The 18,704-nt window shown below is 49.4% G+C and overlaps 1 protein-coding gene across 2 annotated transcripts in view; it reads right to left on the bottom strand.

Annotated features, from left to right (window-relative positions):
- The window catches only part of NCKIPSD (NCK interacting protein with SH3 domain), a 54,417-nt gene extending 36,617 nt beyond the window's left edge, over positions 1-17,800 (bottom strand). The window contains exons 1-2 of one of the 2 annotated variants that reach the window (XM_086755454.1): positions 17,591-17,681; positions 16,269-16,326 (exon numbers count right to left, since the gene is read on the bottom strand). Coding sequence is in view for 1 of the 2 variants with exons in the window: in XM_086755453.1 (XP_086611579.1) it covers positions 17,591-17,761 (171 nt within the window). In the remaining variant the exon portion in view is untranslated. Of the gene's footprint in view, positions 1-16,268; positions 16,327-17,590 lie in introns of both variants that reach the window. The other variant, XM_086755453.1, reaches the window with a different exon arrangement.
- Between the last annotated feature and the right edge of the window lie 904 nt (positions 17,801-18,704).

Below are 18,704 nucleotides of genomic sequence, written 5' to 3'. Positions count from 1 at the left end.
CCGAGTTTTGGTTTTTGCACTGCTGGGGGAAATACAGCTCCTTTCTCTTTCCCTTTTTGCAGCCCCAATCAGAAATTTTTAGTCCCTAGGCTGTTGGCTAAGAGATATGCATTAATGTATTCTTGTCGGCATAAAGACAGATATTGTGCCTTGCGGCACTTAAAAACGCGTGATAAAAACACAAGTGAGACAATGGGCAACTGTCCTGGTTACTGACCAAATAAGATGAGAAAAGCTCCAAACAAACCTGCAGCATCTCTGACTCGCTACTGAGCGAACAAAGACATAGCTGAGCTATTCTGACAAAGAGGCAGCCCAGAAACGGATCTGGAATTCCTGCTGATATGCTACGGTGGGTTTCTAACAGATCAGTGTTTTTCCGCCGTGCGCTGACAGCAGCTGCTCGAGCGGCCAGCCTGCACAAATGAGAAATGAAGAGAAAGGATAGCCAGGGAAAGGGCTTAAGTTGTGCAAATCATGCTAAAGCAAAAGCCAGAGTTCCTGACAAAAGAGATGTACTAACTAGGGACAGTACAGGCACAAGAGGCATTCGGAATAAACAAACCCCTGAAGGCAGCAGAGGGATGCACAGCAACAAAACTTCAAAAGATTTCTCTGCCAGGAGCAGGCAGCTTCAGAGTCAGAGAAGAGGGCAGAGACACGCTGAGGAACAACGAAACGCATGCAACCCACCACTGCACGCTTGTACTTCCCAAGGTGGAAATGCTTCATCCTGGGTCTCTCCAGCCATGCTCTGACCCTGTTTACCGGCCACGACGATCAGAATCAGCCACTGATTGCTTCACCTCGTAATTCTGTGCCCTCCAGTAACCAGACCACGTCTCTTAAGTCAAGACATGCTAAGAGGATAAAAGGAGAGACAGAAGTTTTTAAAAGAAAGCAGCCAACACACACATATCTTGCCATTCTCTGCTGCCTTAACTCTTACTGCTCTCAATTCTTCAGAGGACTTCTCTGGCTCAGCCTGTCCCAGGTGAACAGCCACCAGACAACAGAGCCATCCCTCTCCTCAGGGTTTACCTGTTTAGCATCCTTTTGGCACACAATTGTAAAGCCAAGTCAATATCAGCCATGATCATCTGTGCAGGGAAAATGTATGTTTCTGCTTACATACACTTATATATAAATTATACACACACACATATACATTAGAGCTACCATCTACACTGAAAAAGAAAACTGCAGCTAGCTCCACTTTGATGAAGACTCAGTATCATGAACCAGAATATAGCAAGGTGGAAGTAAAGATGCTGCAACGAAGTGCTAGCAGTTATTCTAGCACTTTTGACATATTAGCATTAGAAGTCGCAAAAAAAAGCCCAACAGAAGGGGTTGTGCCAGTCTTTGCACAGTCATCCTTAGTCTTCAGTTTGGTAGCCAAAAAAAATCTGCTACAAATGCTCCTCACTGCTCAGTGAGATTCAGTACAGCTCCTAGGTCACCAGCATGCAGTTAGCAGAGTCGCATAAGAAACCCCTTGTATTAAGCATGATCAAAAATGCAACTAATTCCTAACCTCCCAGAGTGCTAGAAGACCACAAGGTGCGAGTCTCAGTCCATCTTCGTTTTGAATGAATCAACAAAAATGTGGATGTGGACCAAAGATCCAGCCACAGAAACATTCTTCGCAGTTTATCAGGTTTGCCAAGCATTGCCAGGACAAGGGGCAAGGACAGAACCCACGAGAAGGAAACAGTGCAAGTTCTGGCTCCTCTTCTGGCATTCAAGGAGGAAGGTTCAGTTTCCCCCTAAAATCTACTTCCATAGCAGAGACTGTAGCGAAATGCTGGAAAAGTGTCAGTCATGAGAGAGTCAGGGCCAAGGAATTCAAATTTCTGCTGTGTTCAAGAGAACTCTCTCCCCTCCCATTCACCTCTACACTGGAGCACATTTCCAGCACGTGAGGATCAAATAAGTAAAGTCTCCAGGGGTCAAGTAGGAAAAACTGTGATTAAGTTGGGAATTCAACCAATGCACAGGCAGATGCAAGAGAAGAGCACGTATGTACGTGTTAACTGAAAGGGACTTTCCTCCCGCATACCACAGACCGGCACAGATTTAACAGCAGACAACTATGCATTTGAGAGAGAAGTAATAACTCATGATTGATCTTGCAAGGGAATTTATGATTTATCAGCTTTTCTTCCAAAATCCTCCACCTCCCATGGCCAACCTTTTCGCAAGGGACAGAAGGCAAATTGCAGCAATGATGCAGTTCGGGCATAATTTCCACATTGCGCAAACCCAAAACAATGAACAAATCATCTCTTACTGACTGAACAGGAAAGGGGAGACTGGAAAAGAGAACCGACCTGCCGTCTCTGCCCCAGTAAACGCAAGAAAGCAGACCTGGCAGTGGGCACAGGCGTACAACTCAGGAACACCAGCCAGGCATGGAGGAGAAGCTGCAAGGAGGGCGGACAAGTCACCATCCGATGGATCACAGAACCCGTGGGCTTGGGCATGAATGACTGGAGTCTGCCCCGCAGAGAACAAGTGCCACTGCCTGGCATCAATGGCACTTTATTAAAGCCACTAATGAGGGGAAGAGCTTCCATCCTCAAGGGGCAAACACAGGAAAGTCATCAGCTAGTTTTGTTCTTGGATAGATGTAAATTGCACAAAACTGTAAACCAAACACAAATCCCTGGCATCTTTTTAGCAGCACTGGCATCAGAGCTGCAGGGCCTGCCTGCTGCCATTGCGAAGAGGAAAACCTGCCTTGCATTACCATGAGCAAACCTGAGAGGCCTTTGGAAGTTCTCCCCAAAGGGGATTCCAGTTGGAAGGATCAAAGGCAACTTGCTTTTCTAGCCAGGTAATTATCTGGCTAGAAAAGAATTTTCCCTGTGTCCTGGACTCTGCATGTGGAGTAAATGTTGCCTGTTCTGCCATAAAGGGATGAAGCTCCCCCCGCACACCCAAAAATAAAAAGAACACTAGCAGGGCATGATCAGAAATCACATTAACTCAAACAGAAAATCCAGTGCTTCCCTCTGTAATGAACATTTCTCTTCAAATTACTTGCACATCCTACCTGAAACACAGCTGAATACAGCGATGCAATCAGATTGTATTGACTCCAAAATAAAATGACCCCTAAACCACCATATGGAAAAACCTGAACATTTGTTACCAAGAGTAGACTTGCTCCAAGCAACTGCAGAGTAACAGCAACCAGAAGGGCTGGGTTTATGCTGTCCATCTGCTCAAAGAGAGTGGCTCCACCTTCCTACAGAGCAAAGCTCATTCCAAGGTGGAGGGATCACTTACAAACAGGCCTTTTACCATCATCCCTTCGCACAACTCCCAAGCACACCAGGTAGACCAAGATCCTTGAGGACTTCTCCTGATAATGGTGTTTCAGGCCAGGGACCCAAGAGAGCAAGCACACTTACAAAGTTTCACCAAAGTAGGCGCCCCAAAAAACCTAATTTCTATATAATGTTCCCATAATACAGATCTCACCAGCAATTTCTCTTCTGTCCACGGTCTCTCCCTGGGTCACAGGCACGGGTATTTGAAATATCAGTACTAGGAAAGCCAACCACCTCCTCCCCAACACCTTCAGGCTGTCCTGACCAGCTTCCACTAGTGCAGAGGAAACACAGCTCCCCAGTGCTGGGCAGGAACTTCCCAACTCGGGAATCCCAAACAACTCTTCCACCTAAGCGGAATGGCACGTCCAGTCCTAGCAGCCTCCAAGGCTTTAACCTGGGTACAAAATACTCATTAACGGATTTAAACAAGAAGTATGACAGCCAGACTCCCCGTAAAAGATAACCCTCAAGTCCTCATTTGCTTTCGAGTGGGTCACTGTAAAGCTAACACAAGGTGGTACACCTTCTTCTGAAAGAAAAGAGACATCTCCCTCGCTCCCCAACCCACTGGTAGCTTTATATTTCAACATATTCAGCGTGGTGTTATCGAACAAGGGATGCTATTCCTGCTTTCGGCTGATTAGTCCTATACACAAAAATTACACTAAGTTTGGTGTGCCGGCTAATTACAGCAAAGCCATTCAAAGACTGTTGAGGGTGCACCTGCAGGGCAGCAAGGGAGGGGGTATCAGAGGGGCTGAAATACTCCACACAGGCTGCGCTGTCAGGAGGTAGATCATGCTAATTGGCCGTAGACAAAATACCCAAGTACGCAATGCGCTTGTTAGCCGAGCTGCTGCTGCAAGCACATTTATTCCTGGTACAGCGGATGCTTCTGCTGAAGCAATCAGCACCCAGACACTCACCAAATTCAGGGAGTCGACACAATCGAGCTTCCTTGGGACAATGATAAAGCTAACGCTAACTCACACACAAAAAGAAACAAAGATACCATTGAGATCTGTAGTGGTGTCTTACAACTACAACCGTTACATATGTGATAATAAAGACAGAGCACAAGCCAAAAAAAAAACCCAGCAAATTGTCAACTAAAGACCCTGCCACCTCTCAAGTTGCTTTTTGACTGGCAGACAGCACACGGTTTTTCTGTGCTGCAAAACTCAGAGAGACTGACAGTTTCCATTGACCTACAAAAGTACCCTGAGAATTGCAAGTTGAGCTATGTTTAACAGAGGAACGAGGCTAACTTGCTGTTATCTCCAGATTCAGTTCAAGAACAAATCCTGGGGTTTGTTTAGTGGGCTTTTTACCTCGAAAAAAAAGATTAAAGGGTTCAGCTGGATTTGCTGACATTTCACCTGTAAGGAAGCAAAGGTGGGTCATGGAAGAAAAGCCATTCATTAGTATCCCACACTATCTGAGGGGAAAAACAGCTGACTGCTCTAGCTGCAAGTTATAATCCCTTCTCCTTCGCACCTTAGAGTGGCACAGGCTGCCCAGAAACGTGAAGAAATGGGAACAGGAGGGGAATGTTCTCTCAGGACATTGTGCTACAAGCAGCAGAACAGCCATAATCCTGTTTTCCTCACTTCCCCAGGCAGTGAACAAAATGTGCATTTGTTGGACTGTTCACTTCTCACGTGCAAAACTTTCAGCCCAGCTCCCATGCCTTATCACGGTACTGATTTTCCATATCCACCTTTCACATGCCACACTCACCCTTGTCAGCATCCACCTCGCTCAGCGGCATTGGTGAGAGCAAATTGTATTTCAGAAAGTCCTCCCAGCCCACCTCCAGTGGGACAAACCCCGCAGGAAAGGAGACGGCCAGAGCTCGGTTCACCTTTGCCGGATGCAGTTGGTGGCCCCTCTACAGAGGAGGTCTGGAAGAGGAATCCTTCGGTGCACAAGGTCACCACAGGGCAGAGAAGGTGGTGGGAGCTGCCTGACAGCAAGCAAGGGGCTACAATAACTCTCAAGCTATGAGGTTTGCACAATCCCTGTGCTTGCAGTCTCTCCCCTGTCTCCCCTTCCCCTTCAACTCCCCCCAAACTCCTCCAGGTGGAGACTGAAGAGCTCAATATCATTTTGAGTTCTCAAGCTTGTGAATGAGCTTGAAAATTCAGGCAGTTCACGCGTGTGTAAGTCAGATGCCAGCCCATGTCACTGGGCAATGCTTCTAAGAGAGCTCAAGACCACAGACAAGATGATGCTTCCCAAAACTGAATGCTGGAGAGGTTTCCTTCCATTTCTGATATAAAGAATTATACCGTACAGGCCTCTTGATAAAGCAGCACAATTATTGCAATGCTGCTGTGATCTCTTGTCGTCAAGGTAATCAAAGACAGACACATTAAATCAATTCAAAAAACAAATTAAAGAGGATTAATTTTTTCAGTTTAAGTCAATAAAGATGATTCTGGGGCAGACAAAAACTTCATTACTTAGAACTCAGTGCTTCAAGGGATGCCCTTTTTTTTATGTCAAGTGGAAAAAGTCTTCAGCTACAAACACTTTGATTCAGCCAGGCTCAGGGAAATCCTTAAGCTTCTGCATTAAGTAGGTAATGAATTTTTATGATCATCATTCTTACTTGAGGTACTGGGTTTTCATGCAATTATTCTTTTTACATACTGAAAAACATGGGCTTCCCTGATACTTGAGCTTCTCCCCACATATTCCTCAGGGACAGCCAAGCCCTGGCACGGAGGGAAAGGGACCGTGGACCTACCTTCTGCTGTGTCACGCTGGAGTGATTTATGAACTGGGCACAACACACTATGTTCAAATCACCATGCTCCCTCCATCCCCTGCAAACATACATCCTTTCCTCAGGAGGGGAGGGCAAAAGGGCACCTACAAGTAGTCTGGAAAACCACAAAGTACACTGAATTTACCCATAAAGGAATTGTCATCACATCAGACTGAGAGGCCACGGAGGTTTGCACTTGTTTGCTCAGCAGAGAGCTTCAACTTGATCTCTCTAGGCAGCCATCTGGTTTTTACAGGAGCTGCCACAGTTCTCTATACAACCATTGCAGCACGCAGACACTGCACTGAACTCAACTGACAGAGAGCCCTCCACCCTGAAAACCTGTCCAGCATCATTTCCATCTTCCATGTGCAAGTGGGTAAAAGTCACCTGCATGGTCCATCAAGGCTTTCTTCCCATCTCCAGAGAAAGAGGACACAACTCAGAGGGTGAGCCATTGCTGGCAAGATGAGCAGAGGAGTTAGAGAGCCCTGGAGATGGAGTATGCAGCAAGAACAGTGGGAGATAACCCAATGGCACTAGCAACTGTGGATGTATCACCCCGCACGCAAACCCCATGGAGGAAAATTCAAGACCTTTTCACCAAGACATCATCCCAGCTTCCAAGTGATCCCCTCCTCTTTGTGGGCGAGTATCTATTTTTGCAGCTCTTGCTGCATTTCCTCCCTCATCCCTTTGTTTTTATTCAATATAATAGAAGGTTTGGAGCTGGGGCTTGCCCTCAGGTTTCCACACTACAAGCCACTGTCACCACTTGTACTAGGAAAAAAACTCAAGAAACAATTAATAGCTATTACTTAGAAGAGATCTAATCTGAATCTTGAACCAGTGATTTACCAAGAAGCAACCCACAGCTGGAATTATCTAGCACACTTAGTCTGACAGCTTGATTTTTTTTCCCTCCAAATTAAACCTCTTGAGCAGCTACACAAACAAAAACATCAGCCTACGCTGGCATTTCCAGACCACAGGCACAGAAATCACCACCTCACAGACCACCTTCACGCACACCACCCCAGCCTCAGCAGCCCGGGCAGGAAACGGGGACGAAGTGGTGTAGGCGGGACCCCATCAGGGCAGCACGGATAGATACCTACTCAAAAGCACATCTTGCTAGCATGAAAGGCATTCTGAGCCCGAGGAATGGGCTTACTACAGTCGCATCTGGGTGCAGCTGCCCCAGCTGTACCAGACAGACAGGAGGAAGAACACAAGCTTCACAACTCGGTAATCAAGAAGCACTCCTTCACACAGGAGTGGCAAAGGGCACCATGCTGCACCAGTCTGTGCCTGTCAGAAGGAGTGTGTTTGAATCGTGTCTCTCATAAACAGACTCAGGAAACAAAATTAAGTTCACAGGTATGTGCTTCTGCAAAATTTTCCTTTGCACCTCTGAGTGTGCATGTGTAGTAGTGTAGAGATTGGTATATTTACAAAAAAAAAAGAGTGGTGTTGCCTAAATTCCATCCTCAAGGATGACAAGGGCTCAAACCCACCCTTCAGAGCAGGGCTACGAAGCTGGTGAGGGGTCTGGAGCACAGGCCTTATGAGGAGCGGCTGAGGGAGCTGGGATTGTTCAGTCTGGAGAAGAGGAGGCTCAGGGGAGACCTTATAGCTCTCTATAACTTCCTGAAGGGAGGTTGTAGTGAGCTAGGGGTCGGCCTTTTCTCTCGTGTAGACAGTGATAGAACTAGAGGCAATGGTTTCAAGCTGCGCCAGGGGAGATTCAGGCTGGACATTAGGAAATATTACTTCTCAGAAAGGGTAGTCAGGCACTGGAATGCACTGCCCAGGGAGGTGGTGGAGTCACCGACCATGGGGGTGTTCAAGAAACGTTTGGATGTTGTGTTGAGGGATATGATTTAGCTGAGAAGTATTGGTGATGGTTGGACTGGATGATCTTTTAGGTCTTTTCCAATCTTGATAATAATTCTGTAATTCTGTAATTCTGTGAATTCCAAAGAGGAAGGGAGTGACAAGTTCTTCTAAACAACTTCAGCAGGCAAACAAATAACCAGGAAAAACAAACCCATAAACTTCCCACCTCATTCTAAAAAGCCTACGCTGCCAAAATCTTACTTCCCCTTATGCTAAAAGAGGACAAGCATTAGTGTTTTGCTCTCTTGCAAGGGATGAAGCAGCTCTGTCCAAGTGAGCTCTGCATCATATGGTGTGAACACAGAAGAGCTGGAATGAAGCTAACGCTCCTCTCTCCTGCTGCAGTGGGTCTTGCCTTTGGGACAACTCTATTTCTCTGCTAGCAGCAACAGAGCTTTGCCCAGCACAGTGCTCGACATCCCCATGACAAGAAAGCAATGAGGGGGTGAAGAGGAGCAGAGAGAAATGGATGCAGTCATCAATTGTGTCCTCTGTTCCACTTCTCACATGACAAGCTTCAAAACACTTAAAAAAAAAGTAAAAAAAAAAAAAAAATCAAAGGTTATGCCGCACGATAAACATCAAGGCAAATTAGGCTTGACAAGTCCCTCCCATAAGGGTCAAAACTTCATTTGTGAGCCACTGGCCAGGGAAGAAAAGCAATGCTTCTCCAGAAGCATGACCAGAACCCACCACAATTCCTGCTGCAACACAAGACCAGAGGCCGCAAAGGCAGTCAGGGTCCACAGAAATAATTTCCAGCGGACCGAAATGGACTGTCATTTCAAATGAGAATTTTTCCTCTAAATGCAAGCATTTTACAGCTCCAGATGCTAACCCATGGAAAAAACACCAATTGGGGCCCTCCCATAGTGCTGGCTCCCATTTCTTCCTGCTGCAGCGCAGGGACCAAATTGCTTTCTGCACTCTATTGCAGGAGCCCTTGGGAGCAGCCCCAGCATCAAGATCAATTATTTCTCCTGGGCCTTGTGACACAGATTTGTCATCTCCACTCACCAAGCCAGCCCTGGAAACAGCCATTCCTTCCCATTAAGAAGTTAGCACCCATTATAGCAAAGCGGTCTGCACGCACAGCCTCAGCAAAGGCGACGAGAGCACGTCTGAGCAGCCCATCACCGGCCCAGCTGGACCAGCATCTCTCCCTGATGGCACTGCAGCAGCCTCCACCACGTTTACTCATCACCGAACACCATCCGGTACAGACCCTGAGTGGCACAGGCAGCCCTGCCCCTCCTCCTCAGCAAGGCACCAGACGGCACGCCGTTAGAAAGAGATAAGACATGAAAAAATGGGGCAGGTCTGCAACAGCCTGTGAACTGGGGCTGATCTCCTGATCCAACAGCAACGCTTCCAGCCCTCACAGCCCTTGCAAGTCCGCACACAAATGTGCCTCTTTAGGGAAATAAATTGAAGCAATTGTTACTGCCACAGCCAAGAAGAAAGCCTCAATTTAAGGCTCTCTCTGTGGAACAAATGCAATGCACACGCATTTTAATTTAAAAATCTCTCCACACAGAGCTCTATTAGAATCTGTGGCTTATAAAATTTTGGTTATAGCATTCACTATGTAGGATGTCAGCATCTATGAAGTCTGATTTTCTTGTGGACTATCTAATGCTATAGTTGCACGCTAAGACTGCTTGTACTTCCCCCTCCTTATAAACCCCTTCTGGAATTCATCCTTTTCCCAGCGCCCAGACTGACAGCTCATATGCTGAATACATAATCCTAGCTGGGAATGACAAAGATTAAATCCTTCATGAGGGAGTGATGCTGGGATGCTCTTAAGAATTCCGTTTGTTTTTATGTACATCTGAGCTATACAACTAAGGGAAGAAAAAGAGAAGGCTGCCTCTGTTCCAGAACCAGAGCTTTGCTAACAACTCAACAGACAGGATCAGCTGTTTTCCATGTTTCAGTCACTGACAGATGTAAATACCCATTTTACACCATGGGATTTGACTTTTCCCACAGGTGTTAATATGCCCCAGACCTTGCAAGGGATCTTCTTAGGTCAGCCAGGGACCATCATGTAGCCCGTTTTTGTCAAAGCCTTTCCTGGTGTACAGCCTGCTCCAAGCACGGAAGTTACTCTTCTTTTGCAAGGAGAGCTCTTCACGTTGTTTTCCCATCATCACTAACACGAGCACGTTTTTCTCCAAGGACAACCAATATGAATTCCTTCTCCCTGCTCTTCAGTGTCTTGTTTCCTCTGTACTTCACATAGAGCAACAATCACAAAAAAAAAAATCATTTTCCATAAATTTACTGGTTTATTTGTTTCAGTACAAATCTCTGTTCCTTTTCTTTTTTTCTACTAAGCCTGGAAGGACGTGCAAGAGCGGGGTCATTAGAACAGGTGGACAATTACAACCCCAGAGCAGGCATGGCCCAGCAAGCCCAGAGAGGTTCAAACTTCATGTTTGAAGACAACTGCTAATACCCTTCACCTCAGAAAGCGTGGCCAAGGCTGAGCCGTTGGTGCCCTGCTCAAGGTGAGGACAGCACAAGACTGATTTTCTGAAACATCAGAAGACAGCAATGGCTGAGGGTGGGACACCATTCAGCAGACCTGTGATCCAGCACATCCACCAGCCTGACTTGATGTTGCACTGTTACTTTAGAGAGACGTACCTGCACTGCTGGGCAGTCATCAACAACTTACTTTCCCGTGGGCTGACAGCAGCGTTGATCAGCTTAAATTTGCATCATCTAAATTTCAACATTAATTCAGCTGAAATTCAGCTGAGCCACAATGCTCCTGCGTGGCCTCTTGACTGCACCCTCTCTTACAGGCAGCGGAGCAATGTCTGGCGAAGAAAGGCCCTTGCATGGAGTCCCACAGCAAGCTGGTGGCAGATTTGAACAGAACCCAGATTCTCGTATGTTCATCACAGAAGCACCTTGCTCAATAAATATACACAATTCAGTCATTACTAAAGACTTTTTCCTGCACATAGGGTGAGAAGAAGGGTGTCTGTGTGTGCTGTCCTCCAATGTCAGCACCTTGCCAGCTATTTTGAACAAATGCTCCTAGCTCAAAACTGGCAGTTCGTCCCTTTGCAACAAGAAGTTGATCATCTTCCAAATGTAAACCAGGGAAGGAAGTCTACCTATCTTCTGATGAAAAGCATTCAAAAACCATACAGCAGGCAGCCCAAAAAATCCCAATTTTGATCAGGAAAATTGCAGGATAACAGCAGGTGATTGCTTGGGCAACAGCAGTGAGATGCTCACGGCAAGACCAGCTCTAGAAAGCAGGGGTGCAAATGACCTGGATGACACCGCAACCCTGCGGGGAAGCTGAGAAACAGGCTGTGTCTATCGGCTCTGGGCGAGTGCGTCTCCAAAGGCCCAGAAGAAAATGGCACATTTCTTCTTGCTAATCTGCCCCCTCACCTTGCCCTTCCTCTGAGGCGGACAGAGATACAGCCACATCATTCAAGAGCATGGGCTTTCAGACATCTCCCTACTGCTTGCTCACTTCTGACCAAGACAGCTGTCGTGTTGTTCAACCCTGAAACAGGTTTAACATTTCCAGCCCAAAGCAAACCCACCAGGACCACCGCATGGGCATCCACCCATGTTCAGCCGTTTCGCAGCTGCAGGATCAATAAAGCCCAGACCTCAGATATTGCTCATACATGGGTGTGCAGGTCACAAAAGCAAATTTTATCAAAAAGTCTAATTATTTTTAATCAGAGGAAAAGGGAGAAGAACATATCTTCATAGCCAAGCAAAAATAGAGACTAAAGATCTTTAGCATATTTCTACTTTAATCATTCTGAACTGTGAAAGATTGCAGAACTTCTGGCTAAAATGTCAAGTCTTTAGCTACAGTAATTAGAAATGGTTATAATTCCCCTGACGGTGTAATTTAGTCTCAAGAATAAAACTTTATCTCAAAGCATTAGCAGCTCTGACATTACAACATCTCTGTTATTGCGACGGCCCAGAGAAAAACACTTCATTCTTTCAGTTCCTTGCATGTGTCAAGAAATGCAGCCTCAGCTGCAAAGCACTACCAGCTGCTTATTCTCCAAAATAAAACTTTATTTTTAGCCTAAGTGCTTATTCAGGATCTGTGCAAGTATTGCGATTAAGGTCTCACGCCCATTGTAAGCCCCGTCAAATCTGCAGCAAATGAAAAATAACAATGCAGGCTCCTGCGCAGGAAATGGTCTGTACAACAGTCTGCATGATCATCACCTCCTGCTCAGGAGCAATGAGAGGAACTCTGCCAGGGGTCAGGAGCATGGAGTTCAAAGCTGGATTTTATGTAGATGGAGAGAGAAGCTCTCACAGCAAAGCACAATTGCCAAAGCTCAGTTTCCAGCGACTGGGGATTTGCTATCAGAAGATCTGATCATTTGATTGACACTGTACAACCAACTCCGTGCTCCACAACCGTCATCGTCTCCACGCTAGCATGAAAGCTTTGACAGAACCTGAGCTACCACAGCTCACTGCTTCCCCGGCCACCCTGCACTGGCACCAGCCTCCCCCCGTGCTGCTCCACCACCGAACCAATGCATTTGCTATCCCAGCAGAAAAGCAACCAAGATACGAAGAGTTTTCCAGCAAACCAGTGAACTGAATTAAATCAGAGCAGGGCTGACAAGAGCAGAGGCAGCACGGGGGAAGGCTGGACTGCGAGGGTGGGCGTAGGATGTGGTATCACACTTGAGGAGCAGCCACAAGCTGTTAGACTGTGCTCTGAGCCCTGGCATGCCCCGTGGAAGGAAAGCAGCTCCTGCGCCACCTCACTGCGCACAAGGCGCCTCCAGTCCTGAATGCATGTCAGTGCTACAGCACGAACCAGGATGAGGGGGTTTCCTGTGAACAGGGAGAGCTCACATTTCACTCATTCGCAGAAACCTCTCTTCTCTTCATAGCTTGGGAAATGAAACACCATACCAGTGACTGCCCGTCCAGGGCTACCTGTACCCTGGTGCTGTGCATTTGCTCATGCTGCAGGAGAATTTTAAGTTGTTGCTAGGCTGCATGAAGCAGTCTCTTATTTTTATCACATGCCTGTTTGTTCTTGTAGAAAAAGATATGGCAAATAGCAAGCCAAAGAATCCTCAAAATGCCCATTACACTCTTAGCTGGGTCTGTTTTCTCACCAGACAGCCCAAAGCTTCTTGGCCACCAGCGTAAGCACCTTCCCACCCCAGACAGCCCTGTTCACGCTCCTCCAGAGGCACAACCCGAAACTGTGACTGACTAGAGAAGGCCTCAGCTGAGCAGAAAATCTACTCTCACATTTCAAACAATTTCTCACTTATTCCAAATAAACGTCAAGTAATTTTGAAAAGGCTATTAATAGTCATTTCCTCACAGCTTAATACAGCTGAGCAGCTGATTTGCCTCTTCAGTGCAGCAGCCAGTAGACTAAACCATTCCCACTTCACTAAGATACATCCCTCTGTAACTTAGCACTTACTTTTGCACCCTTGACATTTACCAACACAGCATTTTCCAGCTGACATTTCCCTCCTTCCATTGATGGCAAATACAACCTGGGTCAGCACAGACACAAGACAAGGCAAGACCAGTCACAGTGCCTGGTGAAGATGAGCTGAAGCAGACTGCTGCTCCTGTACGTGAGTCCCAGAGCCAGGAGTAAACCACCGCGGCCAGCCGCTGCCCTGCTCCCTGCCTCACCGGGACAGAGCAAATAAGCTTTCCTGGGAGGCTAAGTGTCACCTGTACGTTTGGCATCATCCAGGACAGCCGCTCGCTTTGTGCTCCTTGTGCTGCTGCGGTACAGCCTGAAACCTTCATCCAAAGCTGGAACAACTCCAGACTCCTGTTACAAAATTATATGTCCCATCATAACAATAGCAACATACAGGCTATTTAACCCAAAGGAAGGACCTTTATTATTTGCTAGGTTTGGCATTTATCCCTTCCCGACATTGAATGAACCTCCTCGTCCTAAGGAAGCTCCCTAAGTTGAACCTTTTACTGCTCCACATAAAGCTTTGAAAGGCCTGCCTCCTGCAGTGACAGTCTGACTCCAGAGGACACCCTAAACTCCATCTCACCTCCACGTTCTTCTGCCACTCGTACATCGCTTAAGCATTAGCACACAGTTGGAGACAGAAGACCAACCTCGTGCCGCCAGGCACTTTTCCATTCAATCAGAAGCCACAGCACTCGCGCCGACAGCTTCGCTGCAGATGTATTTGCCTGGCATGAGATACCAGCATTTGTCTCTCACTCCATCGATGGCTGGAGGCAATTATCCTACGTGCTGTTACTGGCCGACGCAGCGCTGGGTACACATTTTCACTTGTCTCGGCAGCAGCACCTGTCAGCTCCCCAAGTTCATTACGGCTTTGCTCGCTACCATCGTGCCTGCCAGTGTCGCTGCTCAAAATCTCCGCCGTGGGCGTGCAGGGCCGGCGTTAGCTGTGTGTGAGGCTAGGGTTTTGGCAAGCAGCTCGCTCCACTTGCAATTCACAACCTGCCCCGATTCAGCAGCACGTGGCCCGACCCTTCCCTCTTGCTGCTTGGTGGCTTCAGTATCTACGCCCAGAATGGTGTATCCTGACTTGAAATTACTCTTAATAACCCACAGTGGAGCTAAAAGGGAACCACAGAAGAGTAAAATCAGCAGGAATACCAGCTGAAGCTGGGCGTTTCCAATTGACCCAAATTAGCTTCACATCATCTGGCACTTCCTGGTTCCCTGGTTTGGCCCTAACTGGTTTCTTAGAGGCATTATGTGCTTCTAAGAAGGATTTGTTGGTTGGGGTTCTTTTCCCCTCTACTACAACTAACCCTCTTCTAATAGCAACACTGAGCCACAAGGATTTCAGTACAAAATTCTGCCACATTTGTGATAAAAATATATCAACCAAGAATAAGCTTTAAACAATAAACGTTAATTATAAATATAAATAATAAATGGACATTCATGCCAAGGCATGAATTTCCAATACCTACGAAAGCTGAGAAAAAAAAAAAAAAGTGAAAATCAAGAGGAGCTCGGAAGAAGGCTAATGGTCCCAACAGCGGACAGCAGCGGCAACAGCAGCCCAAGCCTCTCCCGTGAGCATCCATCCTCTCAGCAGCCGCTGTGAGAGACTTTTGGAGATTCGCTGCTGTTGGCTGTGTCTGCTGTGCAACCTACTGCTCACCTGGAACCTGACTGCACTGCTAAGGACGCCGAAGGCTTACTTTTACAATGGTGACTCCTGTTGGCCACTCTCTCTCCCTGCTAAGCACGCCAACATTAATCATTAGCTGTGGGTTTTTTCCTTGTTGTGATGGGGGCAGCATTAATTGTCTCCCAAATCGCTGTCACTAATTAGTCTCAGTGCCCTTATTAAACTGAAACTGGGTGACAAATTGTTCGCACTCACATCCTGGACATTCAGAAAACAGTCTCAAGCAAACCTTCAGCGAGCAGATGCCTTCTCCCGTGAATAAAAGCAGGTTTTGACTTCAGGTCAGCTCTTCAGAGCTGGCAGGATGCAACAGCAGAAAGTAAGTGACAGACACAGTGCATTACTGCAACTGCAGAGCAGCAAATTAGATTCTGCTGCCTCACGCAACGACAGACAAGTTCCGGTGCCGGAAACTTAATGGTCAAAACAAGATGAGCAGATGCAGGGAAGGCTCTTCTGTTTCCTGCTACCAGGTCTAAGGGCATGTGGGAAAGTTTTGTCTGAACTAGAAGAGAGCGCTCACAAAGTCACCAGCAATGCTGCTTTAACATTAGTGCGTTACTAACAGACTGTCAGGAGTCAGCCTGGCAGGCTGCAAGCTGTCTTAAGGCTGCAGCAAAATATAACCAAGGTGGAGAGATGGAGGAAGGCTGCTCCAGAAGGCGGCCTGGGAGAAGGCTCCCGCACCCACGGCAGCAAGAAGACGTCATGCCACACAAGCAAATGAAGCAGGGGACTGCAGAGAAGAAACTCATGAGCAGCAGCCTGGAGCTATGCCACCATGGGGTTTTAAAATCGAGTAGTTTAATAAGGTCTTTGCTCTGTAACTAAATAGCTCCTGTAAATAGCTTAAGGGCTTATTGATTCACAAGATGTCCTCTCCTGACAGGCCATTCTGCCAGGCTGCAGAAAAGCCCCAGCCTCACAAGGGAAGCCAGCTCCTGAACCAAGCAGCTGGCAGAGAGACCCAGTGTTGCCCTAGCACACATACAGGCTCCCCAGGTAATGCTCATCTCACTGAAGTGTTCTGCAAAGCACACACCCACACTTACTTACAGGCTGAGTTACTGCTAATCAGAAATTCAATGGCATCTGAAGAAGCGTCAGCAGCAAACTGAAATAAAGGGGTTTGTCACCATTTTCAGCCAGACATTAAAAGGCCCATTTGTAACATTCACATGCATTTGTGTGCAGCTACCCATTCACTGATGCAAAGAGTTTTCAGCATGCGGTTCCTACAGCTATGCCCTGAGGCCCAGAAATATAAAAACCCCATTAATTAGCCTGATACGAAAGACCTGTTTTCATTTCAGAAGCCATGTTGTCCCTCAGAAGCCTCCACTAAGCAGCCCCCTGCACTGTACCAGCCATAAGCAACCTCTCTCCCACAACATCTGCACGAGCACAGGGCTCACACGTACAGTGGTGGCAGCTGAAAGGTGCCCTCCCTCCCTCCTCTGACCCCACTCAGGGCCACAGCAGCCCCGTTGGACTGTCTGTAATTACCAGTATCACCGACTTGGCTGTAATTAATGTCATCGCAGGCGCAGGCAGCTGCCATGGCTCCTCCTGGCACCCGGGATGGCAGAGGGCTGCTATCAGTGCCATGGTGTGTTAGTAGGAGGAGGAGGATAATCACCCCCTCACTGCCCTCTGCACAAGCAGAAACCCCCCCGGCTGAGCAGCTGGCATGGGGACGGCCACACAAGCACTGCTTACTTACACCAACTGGGGTTGCTAGCTGGCAGATTCCAGGGTTACCGAGCCATCGGGCGTGCTCCTGGGAGGAGGATGCCTCTCACCACCTCCCCAGGGCACCACCTTGACATTTTTATGTCTTCCTCACACATTTCTGCCAGAGTGAAGCCAGCCCTTCACCCCGTAGCTCCTAACCCTGAGCTGGCGCCCAGGGGACCCTTACCCAGCCCATCTCCTCCAGATGAAGCTGCTGAGCTCTCATGTCATCCCTGACCTGCAGAGCTGGTGCTCCTTGGAGCCTGATCTCCAAACACGACCCCCAGAGAAGATGCCTCCTGCCTCCCTTCAAACTCCCCACTCCCACTCCCCAGCACGAGCACGATCTCCCAAAAGGTTCCCGTGAGCTGAAGTCCGTTGCAGCGGCTAACCACGGCCACAAGAACCACACACCTCGCTTCTCCCAGCCAAGGCCCGAGGAGGGACCAAGAGCAGCGCCCAGACCGGCGCCCAGCCGCCCCAACCACCCGCCCCAGCACAAACCCGGGCTGCGGCCGGTCTGCAGCGGGAAAGCCCCGCTGCCCGCCTGCCAGAGGCCGCACGGAAGAGCCGCCCAGCCCCGGGACCCCCCGGCCGCCTCCCCCGCCGGGCACAGGCCCCACGGCCCGCCCGGCCGGGCCCACCTGCAGCCGCTGGAGGTAGGAGGCGGGCGCGTAGCCGGTCTCGCCAGAACCGGCGCGGGTGACGAGCCACCAGTGCTGGTTGCTGCGCTCCAGCAGCAGGAACGTCTCGCCGGCGGCGAAGGGCAGCGAGTTGGGTTCGGCCGAGCGGAAGCTGTACAGGGCCCGGTACATGGTGGCGGCGGCACCGGTACCTCTGACCGCCGCGGCCCGCCTCGGCCCGGCCCGGCACGCCCCGCCCCCACGCGTCGCCGCCGTGCCACGCCCCCGCAGCCCCCTCCCGCACCGTACCGCCCCCTGGCGGCGCGGCGGCGCCGCTCCCGCCGCCTCCAGTCGTCCCGGCTGCGCGGCCCCGCCCCGCCGCCCGCTGCGCGCTGCCTGGGTGCGCTGGGGCCGCCCGGCAGGGGGCGCCAGCGGCTCGCGGAGCGACAAGGGGTGCCGCAGCGGCGGAGAGGGGGCGGCCTGCGCGGGGGGGCCCATGTGACCACCGTGTCCTGCATCGCTTCCCCGCCCCAAACTCCCCCCCAGCCTAGTCAGGCACCGCCCCGAGAAGCCCCCTCTTCTGGGGGACCCCACATTTCAGCGACCGGTGCCAGCCCCCGCCCCGGGAGCCAAGCTCTGCTCCCGACAGTCCCTTCCCTCCGCGGAGAGCAGCCGTGCCCCGATCCCTCCCAAAGTGGAAACAGGGTGCAGGCAGAGCACCCAGCGCCTGGCCCCACGCTGTGCCCCACGGGGGACACGGTGACCTGGCATGGGGCTGTGGGGACACAGGTGCACTGCCCGTCGGGCCAGGAGCCCCTGGCCCTGTCCATCTCGATGCCCCGACGCCCGGTTCCAGGAGAGCAACTCTTCGGGCCACCACCCCAAGCCCCCTGTGAGCCCCCCACAAACATCAGCAGCTTCCCTCAGGCCACGGGGACAGGAGGAATTTTCCACCTGGCAAAGGCACCACCAATCACAAAACCATCACCAATCAAACCCAGACGGCTGTTACACAATAAAAACCGGGCCAGTGGCTGCTGCAGCCCCCTGCCTGCTCCCAGTGCAGCCCCCCCATTCTCCCAGCACTGCCGGTGTGGTAATTCTGGCCAAGCCTGGTTATGGCGGGGAGGATGGA

Source organism: Chlamydotis macqueenii, chromosome 10, assembly GCF_036417535.1.
Source record: "Chlamydotis macqueenii isolate bChlMac1 chromosome 10, bChlMac1.mat, whole genome shotgun sequence".
Lineage (NCBI taxonomy): Eukaryota > Metazoa > Chordata > Aves > Otidiformes > Otididae > Chlamydotis > Chlamydotis macqueenii.
The sequence above is the reverse complement of the archived record's forward strand: the minus strand, read 5'-3'. Positions and strand labels throughout refer to the sequence as shown.